Genomic DNA, 13,321 nt, shown 5'->3' with positions numbered 1-13,321 from the left:
ATCATCCTCAGATACAGCACTCATTGTTGCCATGTTTGTGTTATTGACTTCATCTGAAAATGCCATTATAGATTCAAATTCAGAGCAATTAAACATCCTGATGATTTTTTTTTTATTCAGGATAAGTTGATGTACCGTCTCAATTGTGCATCATGATCACTCAAGAGAACTGCAAATTAGCGCTGTCAGGGAACAGTTTCATGAATATGCTTAACAAATGATTATGTTGTTGGGAAGACTAATTTAACTTCCCATGTCTCTACTGCCCAAGCTGGATGAAACTTGCAATTGTACCTCAGCTGTTATGTTTGTTTTTTGCTTTGTTGTGCAAGGGATGGAAAAGTTTTTAGTCTGTCTTTTATAGATTTTTCTAGGGGTATAATTTAGGAAAATGGAATATAAAAAGTATAATGTTTATTTTAAACTAGCTGTTATTCTAGACCCCCCCCCCCCTGTCAATCTTAATCAGTAAGAATGATCTGTTGTATACAAGGGCCTTGGCTTCCCCTCCTCCTAATTGACTACCACCTGCCTGCAGCGACCCCTTCCCAAGCTAATTGGAATATCTTGGATAATTTCTTCTTGTATGCCGTACACTTCAGCATTAACGTATAATGGCGTTTAATTTGTTCTACAGTACATTTGTATGCGTTTAAACCTGAAATATGTGCATCTTACATTTGTAGTTTAAAAACTAACAATGTGTTCCCCCGAAGCACCCATCCAGCCACTGGATGTTAATAGATTTGCAGACGCACATTGCGGTATACATGTGTTTTTTCCAGAGACATAGCTCTTCTACTCTAGGATAGTTTCTCTGATGAGTCACTTTTATGGTTGGTGCTCTCCTTCTGCTGTATAAAAGTGTTATCTGCACTAACAGTGTCTTCTGTACTCCTGGAATGAGTCCATAGCTTTGTTTCATTGAGAACGACATCATTCATATTCTTGGCCAGCAAATATATTTTTTAATGCACGGCATGTGTCAGGTACACCCCATGTGTTTGAATGCGCGACACCCATTGTCTGCCTCTCGTCAGTTTCCTTGAACCTTATCAACTCTTCATTTAAATTGCATATTGGCATTTACAAGTTGAGGTATTTCATTACCAAAGAATACTCTCTTTATAGCACACAGGAGCTCATGTTTAATGGAGGTCAGAGGCGTCCGCAAATCTACACTTGCTGTGGTTATCTTTTTCAATTACTTTTCTTAATGAAACCATCCGACTTGGTTGTTACTGACCTTTCTCACTTGATTTTTTTTGCTGTTTTATTATCCAGAATCAACTTTTTAAATTTTAAATGTGTCATGCTGATTTTGACAACTTTTAATTATTTTGTCACTTCGTTTTCAGCGAGTTGGGTGCTCTTTTCATGTTTAAGGTGCAGCAACATTATTTAAACATCACTCAGTCACATAATTTGAACGATATCTCTCGTACATAAACAATGCAAGATTTAAATACCACAATCATTTAACTTTATATTAATCATGCAGGTGTCTTTCGATAGGGTGATTTACTGACCCCCTTATTCACATCAGTAAACACAATACAAATCAGGAGGGTCGAAGTCAGCGATTGAGTTCGTTTGAAAAGTTGCTTAGTGGGTTTATGGTTATGTAATCACATTTAACACATGTTTACATTGAAATACTGTATTTAGATGTTTACATATGCTTTGTTTATGTTGCTGACATAATCCTGACCAAAATCCTATTCATAATACATCTGTAAATTCATCATCCCCACAACAGGTCTGGAAAACTAATCTCTGATCTCATGACCAAGCTAATTGACTCTTTACATTCAGGAGCAAAGGCCTTAAAGGGTACATCCTCCTGCTCACATATGTAACTGAGATGGATTTACCAGTGGGCAGGAGGATGATGGGAAATGTATTTCTGAGAGGTCCATGAGGGTACATGTGAAGCCATCTTGAGGCAGGGAATGCAATTTCAAAGTTTAAAAAAGTGGTCAAAGTGTAAAAAAAAAAATAAAAAAAAATAAAACAATACTCACACTTTACATAAACAGTTGTAGCAATACATACGAACATGTAACACAATAAAATAAAAAGGTCCTTATGTACCCTTTAAATAGTGGAGCACCAGAGGCAATGCAACACTCCCCTGTGAAATCCCCAGCAAAGACCTGCAACTTCGCAAAATCTGTGCCAATACCTGCACAACACCTGTGCTCCCCCAACTGTATGACTCACCCTGCACACCTTGCCTTTACCAGGGGAGCCACTCGGGGACCTGTAAGAACTTTTTGATTTGTTTCAGCCAGGGTAAGAGCTGCGTTACTAAAATGATTAGGATGCTGATCAGACTTATTACAGGTATCCATCCAAGCCTCACCTGTGTCTGTAGGTCCTCATTCGATTCCCTGCCGGTATGCTTACAGGAAAACAGGTTAACTTAAAGAAGTGATTTATTTTACTAGCCCCACATCACTTTGGTAAGTCCAATTTTTAGTTTTTGCAAAGTCCATTTATCCTGCCACCACACAACAGATCTACTACCTGTGCTGCAGGTGTTAGGGCCCTGCTTTACGAGTCCTGATACCTGCTGCACAGAAAATGAATCTGTATGGCGCCGGCTGGGTAAAGAGATATCCCCAGAAACAAAGTGAAAATAAAGCCTGGAGAACGAATCAATCAAAGTGTTTACACTTTTACTCAGAGCAGATTGTTGAGCTCAGCTGTCAGTTTTAGTAAGAAATTCCACCAAGGCAGCTGGATGGGTTGCAGGAAGTTGATTTCCTCATTCCTGTGTTAATGTTGTACATTTCAGTGGTGTCATTTGAGTATGCTTGAATAAAGTATAAAGATCATCTGAAATGGAAATGTTATTTATAGTGTCTGCTCAACGCTCTGTAAAAACTGTTTGCAAGTCATGATGTTTTCAATAGGCTGTGGCTTCAGCCTCATAATAGTCATCCTTCTGCAGATGGAAATAATAGATTTGCTTTCTCAATCTGTGAAACAAAATGAAATCAACACTGGATCATGCACTGCATTAAATGGCTCATGCAATCAGTTTTTTTCTGTACATTATACAGTATGTAATGAAACAAATATCTATACATCGATAATCGCAAATCCCACTCATTTCAGTCATAGACTGAAATGAGTGGGATTCGTATCTCTCGTAGTTTCCAGCCTTGGATGTTTATTTAATTCAGCTTTTACTGAAATAATGTGCATAGCAATACATTAAACAGTATTACCAGTACCCCTGCCTTGTTTAAATACTATAAATGGTTTCCTGTAATACCAGTGAATACATGTAATACTTTACCTTCTACAACATTTGCTCAGAATGGTTCTAATGTCTGTTGTTTTAATATTAAGATTTGTATCCTTTTTCTCTATTGCTGTTGTTATCTAACTGGCTGCCAAAAGCTCTGGCTATCCATGAATTCGTTTTCTCATTGGTTCAGGCACTTTGTGTTTTACCTTTCGCTTCCATTCCGATATCTTTACCATTTAGGATTTGATCAACTTAAATCTCTATTTCTTTCACTTCTTTTTTTCTAGACCTAAAAGATTTAATAGGATAATTAAAAAAGGACTACATATTTTCATTTAAACAAACTGGCCTGAAGGAGACAGCAAAATATTTGAATGGATTCATTTTCTTAGCTATAACCCATGAATATTGAAGTGCCTGTCAGCCTGCTTATGAAGGATACCTTAAGTTCCGTGCTATGATAACTGTGATATATTACTCCAGTAACAATGGTAGACTAGAGAACTAAATCTAACATAAAGAACCCAATTTGTTCCTGGCCTACATCTGTGTTAGTGATGAATAGTCCTCTGGGACCCCTTTTATTATACAGGGACAATATGCTGAAAGAAAAAAGCACTGTTCAGCTTTTCAGGTTGGCTGTAAGACACTTGGCACTGCTCCCCCTCAGTGGCTCACCTGGTAAAGGCTCTACTGCATGGTTTGCAGGGTGAGTCAGAGAGTGCAGTCGGGGGAGCACAGGTTGGCGTTGCAAAGTTGCCGATCTTGGGTGGGGATCCCATGGAGAGTCCTGCCATTCTAGTGGGTTTGGTAAAGACAATCATGCTACAGCGGCCTTACTGGCTAGGTGCCCACTGGTCTTGAGCAGACACCCGCAGGACTGTCTTTGTTCTCCAGGGGCTGGTAGCTCAACAATATCTGCTGTCCATCTCCTGGGTCTAAAGAGGTTATTGGCTTGGCTGTAGGATCGTAGGATGCCCGCTAACCTTCAGCTCTCCTCAGTTGTTGTGGGCAGTTTCTGATCTATTGGACATGCTAAATAATGTAGGGGAGAAAAACAAAAATGGCACATCCAACTATCATGATCTAGATGTAAATAAAAATATTACAGAATAGATTCTTACAACTGCACCTTAAAAGGTAAATTGAAAAAAAAGAATTAAGGCTTTATTTGTTTTATCAATTTTGGACAGCCTTGCTTTTACAATGATTAAGGTAATTGTATATACCTCATCATTTTACATTCCAAACTAAAAATTAAAATTAGACACCAAAAGCCTTGACTGAGCGTGGCCGAGCCTGCCAGCTGCGGGATTGGCTTTTGACCATAACTTTTACCAGGGGGCAGATGTGCTGCTATTAGGACTGACATGGGAATCTCATAAAATATGAACAGGCTTGTATTTATTTATGAAGGTCTTTAAAGCTCAGGGAAGTTATTAGTAATGTGTGTGTGTGTGTGTGTGTGTGTGTGTATATACAGTACTGTGCAAAAGTTTTACGCAGGTAAGAATGCTTTCAAAAATAGACATGTTAATAGTTTATATTTATCAATTAACAAAATGCAAAGTGAGTGAACAGAAGAAAAATCTACATCAAATCAATATTTGGTGTGACCACCCTTTGCCTTCAAAACAGCATCAATTCTTCTAGGTACACTTGCACACAGTTTTTGAAGGAACTCGGCAGGTAGGTTAGCCCAGACATCTTGGAGAACTAACCACAGTTCTTCTGTGGATTTAGGCAGCCTCAGTTGCTTCTCTCTCTTCATGTAATCCCAGACAGACTCGATGATGTTGAGATCAGGGCTCTGTGGGGGCCATACCATCACTTCCAGGACTCCTTGTTCTTCTTTACCCTGAAGATAGTTCTTAATGACTTTCGCTGTATGTTTGGGGTCGTTGTCATGCTGCAGAATAAATTTGGGGCCAATCAGATGCCTCCCTGATGGTATTGAATGATGGATAAGTATCTGCCTGTACTTCTCAGCATTGAGGAGACCATTAATTCTGACCAAATCCCCAACTCCATTTGCAGAAATGCAGCCCCAAACTTGCAAGGAACCTCCACCATGCTTCACTGTTGCCTGCAGACACTCATTTGTGTACCGCTCTCCAGCCCTTCGGCGAACAGCCAAATATTTCAAATTTTGACTCATCAGTCCAGAGCACCTGCTGCCATTTTTCTGCACCCCAGTTCCTGTGTTTTCGTGCATAGTTGAGTCGCTTGGCCTTGTTTCCACGTCGGAGGTATGGCTTTTTGGCCGCAAGTCTTCCATGAAGGCCACTTCTGACCAGACTTCTCCGGACAGTAGATGGGTGTACCAGGGTCCCACTGTTTTCTGCCAATTCTGAGCTGATGGCACTGCTGGACATCTTCCGATTGCGAAGGGAAGTAAGCATGATGTGTCTTTCATCTGCTGCAGTAAGTTTCCTTGGCCGACCACTGCGTCTACGGTCCTCAGCGTTGCCCGTTTCTTTGTGCTTCTTCAAAAGAGCTTGGACAGCACATCTGGAAACCCCTGTCTGCCTTGAAATTTCTGCCTGGGAGAGACCTTGCTGATGCAGTATAACTGCCTTGTGTCTTGTTGCTGTGCTCAGTCTTGCCATGGTGTATGACTTTTGACAGTAAACTGTCTTCAGCAACCTCACCTTGTTAGCTGAGTTTGGCTGTTCCTCACCCAGTTTTATTCCTCTTACACAGCTGTTTCTGTATCAGTTAATGATTGTGTTTCAACCTACATATTGAATTGATGATCATTAGCACCTGTTTGGAATAATTGTTTAATCATACACCTGACTATATGCCTATAAAATCCCTGACTTTGTGCAAGTGTACCTAGAAGAATTGATGCTGTTTTGAAGGCAAAGGGTGGTCACACCAAATATGGATTTGATTTAGATTTTTCTTCTGTTCACTCACTTTGCATTTAGTTAATTGATAAATATAATCTATTAACATGTCTATTTTTTAAAGCATTCTTACTTTACAGCATTTTTTCACACCTGCCTAAAACTTTTGCACAGTACTGTGTATATATATATATATATATATATATATATATATATATATATATATATATATATATATGTCTAATCTGGATCAGTGTCCTACAAGTGCTGATTTTGTCAAGCTGGTGATAGTTTGATGAACAGATGCCATAAGCTTTTTAAATACCACGTCTGCCCCAGATTCACTGGCTAGCTGGTGGCTTTACCTGCAAGTCACAAACCTGCAAATATTCCCATTATGCCATGCTTGTCCCAGATAGGTTTTTCTTCTCAAATCTGCTTTAAATAATTTATACAAACAAATTACTGCCGTTCTATTTACTATGCATGCATCTATGATTATTTTCATTTGTAAGTCACATCAATAAGCAAACATGTGCAAATGCAAATATTTAGAGAAATTGTCAAAAAAACAAATGGCTCCAAATTACAGCACTATAAACCCTTGCTGTAGGATTCTGTAAGCTGAATTGTAGGTTATGCTTTCTTATGCAAATACCACTGTGAATATACCAGAACTGGCTTTCTTAGCTGTTTGCAGGATAGCAGTCAATGTGGAATCCTGATGTTGGTCACTGGTGTCACGTCAATTTATGCTCCCTATCAAATGTTCCTACTTGTGTACTACGCATGCCCAGACTATTTTCACCCTGCACTGCGCACGGCCAGATTTTTTTTTTCTTAAGACTGAGGACACTCATACAAAAACTGCTACCTATTGTTTTGGATGAATTCCAATCATGTTGTTGATATTAGTTTAAAAATAAGTAATGTTAATTATATGACATTTTTAGTTCTAATATATATTTTATTAGAACCTTTTCAAACTACTCTCTATATAACCACCAAGATGAATTGTTTTAACTTGACCAAAAAAAAAACAAAAAAAAACCTTTATAGCTACAGATGAAATTTTGGTACAGGTAGTAGATTTTGACAAGGTAGCAAAATGTGATGCTTATACATGCCATATTTTGCTACCGGTAGCAAATTTTGACGAAGTAGCAAAAATTGACGTTACACCGGTATTGCTGTTTTCACATTGACTAAAAGAAAGGCAAAACAGTAAAAAAATACAAATTAAATATGGAGGATCAAATCAGTTCTTTCCTTTGTGAACTCTAAAATATGCTATGTTATCCTCAGTGTAACTTTTAAAAGACTGACGTCAGTTTTATGGAACACCCCGTAATGTAGATCAGCTCTAAAGCGTTTATGTGTTTCATTTCATTTATGCACTCGCTCAAGAATAAGGGTATGGCAGCTTTTTCCATGGCATCAATTTAACTGTGTTTGACTTGCAGTTTAGCATTTTAAACTTCAAATAAATAGCATGTTAAAAAGAAGGATTAATCCAATTAACTTCACATTAGGTCAATATGGTCCCAAGCACATGCAAACATACTTACAGTGTTTGTCGATGGATTTATCAAAAGCTCCTGGCATGGCAATTATACTGTATTGCTGTTTTAAATAAGAAAACCAGCAAGTGTGGCTAGCATCCTAAATAACAAAAGAAGTCAAGAATTTGATAGAGACATGCGTTTGAAATGCCCTACTGGCTGTTGATTAGATCCCTCTGGAGCGAGAGGCTAGTGAATTAGCATGGTGCACCAGCTTGCCCCCTAGCCCTTTGATTGCTTTATAGTTTTGTCTAGAGAGCAGTGCTTCCCTTGCTGTACTTAAGGGCATGTTGCCTGCACTAACGTTAATAATGAACTCCAACTAACACATCAGGTGGCTGTTCGCGGCATATCTCTGGTGGTGTTTTGCTTGTTCAACAAGATACAGCTTGTTAAGCGCTGGCAGAATAAAGTCTCAAGATTTCCTGGCGAAGAGAACCTCGGTGTGCTACTGCTGCACCTTTTCAATTTGCTACAACGTACGGCCTGGAGATATCATGTTATTGGGTCGCCATCAAGGCACAACTTGATGAATGAGCAAGCCTACTGGCATGAAGCAACATTTATCAAGGCTTCCTGTAGGTCATAAATAGAGGTAGTCCAGAATTTGCAGGCTCCCCTGGAATTCAGTCTTCCACAGATTCACCATATTCCGCAGCTACATCGTCAGTATAATTATCATAAACAGACTGCTGAAGTGACCTGAAATATAACTTAGTTGTTCGGTTCTACTTTTGTTAAATTAACAGATGTTTTGTCTCCTTCAAAAAGTAGGACTTAATTAAAGACTGGAGTTAAGGCTTTGAAAATGTGGCCCAATAAGAAGCCTCATGTGAGAAAGATTTTCCTGACAAATGCTTGGTACATTAAATTGGAAGTACTTAACTAATACATTGTTTGATATGATTATGTTTACTTGATTAACATTTTTATAAGCCTTTATTTATACAAATACTGAACACATAAGGTGCTCTGCACAACACTTCAGATATCTACTTAAAATGCACAGTTTTTCTGCTGCAGATTTGGAAAACCTCTAGTCAAAAGTCAATAAAGACAGTAGGTTAGGCCAAAGGACTAGCAGGGTTATTAATTGACATTTGAGAAGGTAAAGCACATATTGCCATTAAACAGCTTAGTAACCTTTTCATATCCCATAGTCATGACTGAGTAATTGTCTGGAAGCTACAGTGTAATTACTGAGGTGTATGCATTTGATAATTACTTCAGTTTAGATTGAAGTAATTGCTGGCATGCTTACTTCATTGACTTTATAATTCTTCTAAAGTGCACACATCTTGAACATAGACTAGAACTGGAAGTGCCGATATCGGCCAAAAACTACTTCTGAGATCTAAGGAGATCAGACGTCATGTTGATAAGGCTGCAGGCTAACACCCAGCCCGCAATTCAGCGTTTTAATGAAAACTTCAAATCAATGCAATGCAAGATGAGTTACAACCTGATTGTCTGTGATCGATGTAAGTTCATCTCTTGCATTTCCGATCAGCTTTACTGATGAAGCAGGTTCAAGCCAAGGCCAATCAACCATCGCCTCACTAAAATTAGCCCAAGTAGCAGAGATTGATTTGTGTACTTAATTGTAAATTACAAGGCACTGAAGGCATGGATAGAAATGGTTTCTGTGGTTAACAGAAATTCAATTTTCTTTCATCACCTACAGTTAACTAACAGCAAGCGTTATCTGAAAAGCATGAATTTCAATCAAGAAGGCCTAAAGGGTTAAAAACGGGATAAACGTGGGTTGTGAAGCACTTTGTTCCATCTCCTCTAACCCCCCAAAAATAAATCTATGACGGGTGCTAGAAGGCCTTCCCCTTTAAGAACAAATTAGCCGTTGTCCGCAAGGGGGCAGTGGTGGTTTGCACAGATGTATTAACAATAGCTGTAACAAGCAACGGATCGAACAGATAAAATGTTTTTAGGTAACAGAAAACCACGCTTTGACCAAGCTGTGTATTTTGGGGCTCGCTAAATGTTTTATCCCTTGAAAGAGCCTTGGAAGAAAAGAGATATGTACAGTAATCATATATATCTCTATACAAAAATGTAAAGGACACCAGGACGCAGAAAACACTTACCCCCCCCCCCCCCCCCAACTCAACACGACACGACCATCATGACAGTAAAAATAGACATAAACGAATAACGAAGCGTTCTAATTTTTGTATAAGTTCGTGATCAGCTGATGTCTCAGACGCACGAAGAGCACACAGCGTGTGGTTTTCACTAACTCTACTGTGCAGGATAAATAAATTTTTTTTTCCTATGGGTAAATATCGGGACGCGGGACATTTGCTATGAAATCGGGACTGTCCCGACCATATAGGGACTGTTGGCACCTATGCTATACTGAAATAACAGATTAAATCAATTTACAAAGAAAAGCACACAATATTTGCTCAAATGCCTTCATTTTTTATAATCTCGTAGAACACAATTACTGTGTACACATTGTAACAAGCCTTAGATTGAAACACGAAATGAGCTTCTAAAGTTTAACATAATTTTCTCATTTTAGTGATTACCGCATTAAGAGTAATTGCAGCTATTGCCATAAACGACCCCGTTCCTTCTTTCCGGGAACCTCTTTTTAAGCTGAATTGTAATTTGGCTTGCAGGATCAACTCTTTGTAAACGAAGCCGTCTTTGTTTTCATTATAATCAAGTAATATAATCAGAAACAAATGAGCCTGCTTGGAGAGCACACTTCGCAAACACAAAAAAAAAACGCTGTATCAATAATTTTCATATTTTGATTTAGTTCTGAGAACATTCTTTTTCAAATACTGAGAAGGACTGTCACGTATGCATTAAGCTTTATATATCATTATATTACTGGACTCAGAGTTGGATATTTAGTAGGCCCACAGTGCAGTAAATATAATTTGGCGTCAGCCAGAAATTCAAGTAGCAACTCGCATTGTGCTGGTGTATATCCTCTTACTAAAGTTTCAAACAGCGAGAAATGTGCATTTAAACTGGAAGTTATTAATATAAATTTCATTTTTTTTTAATAATATGCATTTTCCCTTCAAATGCATAGGACATGCAGACTAACATGTTTTTACCAACAGCAAAAGTACCTAACCCGTTCCAGAAGTGTGCGGAACGTTTAAACCATTCTAGAATGGACCAACTAAGAGTTTGCAGAACAACTGTGGATTACTTTGAAACACATGGCCACGGGACACAATAATGATGAGACTTACAGACATTATAAACCTAAATTTAACATAAACCGCATACAACAGATTTTAGACGCGCAGTTTAAATAGTTTGACAGTATACATAAGACGCACAAAAAATAGCCAAAATAAGTAGCATACAACGGGTTTTAAACATTTGATTTACAGTGCTTCTGTATGTGTTTTATTATAAGGTACCGGTAACTGTATATTCTGTTCTTGAAGAAAACAGTTGAAGTAATATTAGTTTATGGGTGTATAGGCTTTTTTTCAACATAGGAAAGGTCTGCGCGTTTTGACCCGAGAATCGTTCATTCTCAAACAGTCAAGCCCAGCCCACGCATTACTCAATTTGCGCCGCGCAGCACAATGAATACACAAAACTGACAGCACTATGGAGCACTGCCTGAAGTGATTGCACGTGTGCGTAAATATGCGCTCGGTCTTTCTTTCTTTCAATGGATAAATTAGTTGGCCCGGTGTAACCGCTACATAAACAGACCATGCTATGCTGCTAAATTTCATTTTTGTACGGCGGTGATAACCTGTGCAGACTGATAAACCACATTCGACACACAGCCTGCCAGCATACAAGAAGCTGCTCAGGATTCCATCTATTCTATTGGCCTGCTCAGTGTTTACACACCCCCTTTAGCCCCACCCCCGTGGTTTTTGCCAATCCAGATTGGTTGTTTTAGCGTTCCATGCCCTTATGTTTTTCCGCGAAAACTGCAGGGATGATTCCCAAGTGTCATGTAGCAGAATGCAGAAGAGGATGTTGTAGCTGGCTTCAGCGTGGCTCCTGATTTTTTTGTGGTTGCGGATGACGTAGGCCTTCCAGTTCTCAAAAAGAACGAAAAGAACATTACTACCCGATCACGCAATGTGAATACTTTCATTAACTTGTTTGATTTTTGGGTGTACCAGCAGCTGATAGTTTTTTTCTTTATGTACCCCCCAAAACACATGATGGGAATGTATTATTACTACTACTACTACTACTACTACTACTAATAATACTAAAGCTAACTACATCACACGCACATATACTAAAATGGAACTGTTAGTATTACACAGATACTGTGTTGAAATGACACAGTAATACATTTATGTGCAGCATTTCAGTACACTGCCCCTGTGAGGCATTGAATTCAATACCATGCTCCAGTTCGGGGTTTATTCACTCACATGAAAGCGGCACTGTATCACAGGAAAAGTAGCTCGCCTGTAACACAAGCCAGTCACTGGACAGTGACGTGAAGACAGTTATTGGAGATTTAAATCTTGGAGTGCACTTGCCTGAACCGTATTCAGTGTGTGTGTGAGAGGTGAGAGAAGAAAGAAAGTCTGGATTATACACGCGAATCTCTGGGGAATGAAGAGTCTTCACGGCGGTGAAATAAATATCACCACTATACAACCATGAGAAAACTTTGCCGCAGCTTTTGTTCATCAAGATGAAGATCGCTTAAGCAAACGGAGGTGCTGACAGTTGATGAAGGAAACATTTTCAAAGCAAAACCCTTGAGCTATTTTCTGACACATCTGAACCCGTTGCTTTAGCTCGATAAACACAGTCTTCCAAGGATTAAACCGATTTTAAAGTGTTGTTGAGTACAGTAAAAACAAATCATGCTGCAAAAAGACTCGGGTTACTTTTTTTCTAATCAAGTACTATAAAATAAAATGCAAAATAATAACGTCTAACGATGAAGAAAACATCGGAGAACAGCTTTGTTTTCTGATATAAAAACCTGACGGATGCCAATAAGCGCAACATTTAACATACAACACAACGACGTGGAAAATGAAGAAAGCTGGCGCAGGAAAAGTAACGGGAACTTCAGAACACATGTTTAGCACTCGCCTTTGACATCAATATAAAATCAAGGACCTTCGTTGTAGAGCTGGATGCAAGTGAATTTTTATTTTTTACCTGCAGGATAGCGACATGTCTTTTCCAAGCTTCATAATGGAAGTTTTCGTGTGTGCAAAAAGAAACATGTTGCATCTCTACACACTGCAGCTGGTCACAGCGATTCTCTGTATAGGTAAGAAGAGATACCGATTTGTCTTTATTCAGTTTTAAGCCTTTATAAACCCTTTTAATACGGATTTGTGAAATTAACTAATTACTTTATAAACCATTTTGCTCCACACATTCTAATTTATGCCCCCCCCCCCCCATACCCTTTACAAAGCTCAGTTGTGTATATCAGACTATCGTACTATAAAAACCTAAAAGCTTTTCAATCACACAGGTCCCGACGCTCTTCATCAGGTGAAATTGGATTTCTCCATTTAATTGATTGTAAGCATACCAAAGAGCCCCTAGAGTATACAATGGCATAACTACATAAAACTGACAACTCGTCAGAAGTGTTGCTGTGTACTTAATATTCAACAGTAGCTACATTGTACGCAATTTGAATGTTATTA

General features: G+C 38.7%; 1 protein-coding gene across 2 annotated transcripts in view; it reads left to right on the top strand.

Moving 5' to 3' along the window:
* Nucleotides 1-13,321, top strand: part of LOC117427780 (transmembrane protein 132C-like) — a 152,063-nt gene that overhangs the window by 19,592 nt on the left and 119,150 nt on the right. The window contains exon 1 of one of the 2 annotated variants that reach the window (XM_058994618.1): nucleotides 11,632-12,933. The exons of the other annotated variant lie outside the window; for it this stretch is intronic. Within the exon in view, the coding sequence (XP_058850601.1) occupies nucleotides 12,834-12,933 (100 nt within the window). The 5' untranslated portion in view covers nucleotides 11,632-12,833. Of the gene's footprint in view, nucleotides 1-11,631; nucleotides 12,934-13,321 lie in introns of those variants that run through there. 2 annotated transcript variants of the gene reach the window in all.

Source organism: Acipenser ruthenus, chromosome 21 (assembly GCF_902713425.1).
Source record: "Acipenser ruthenus chromosome 21, fAciRut3.2 maternal haplotype, whole genome shotgun sequence".
Classification (NCBI taxonomy): Eukaryota; Metazoa; Chordata; class Actinopteri; order Acipenseriformes; family Acipenseridae; genus Acipenser; species Acipenser ruthenus.
The sequence above is the reverse complement of the archived record's forward strand: the minus strand, read 5'-3'. Positions and strand labels throughout refer to the sequence as shown.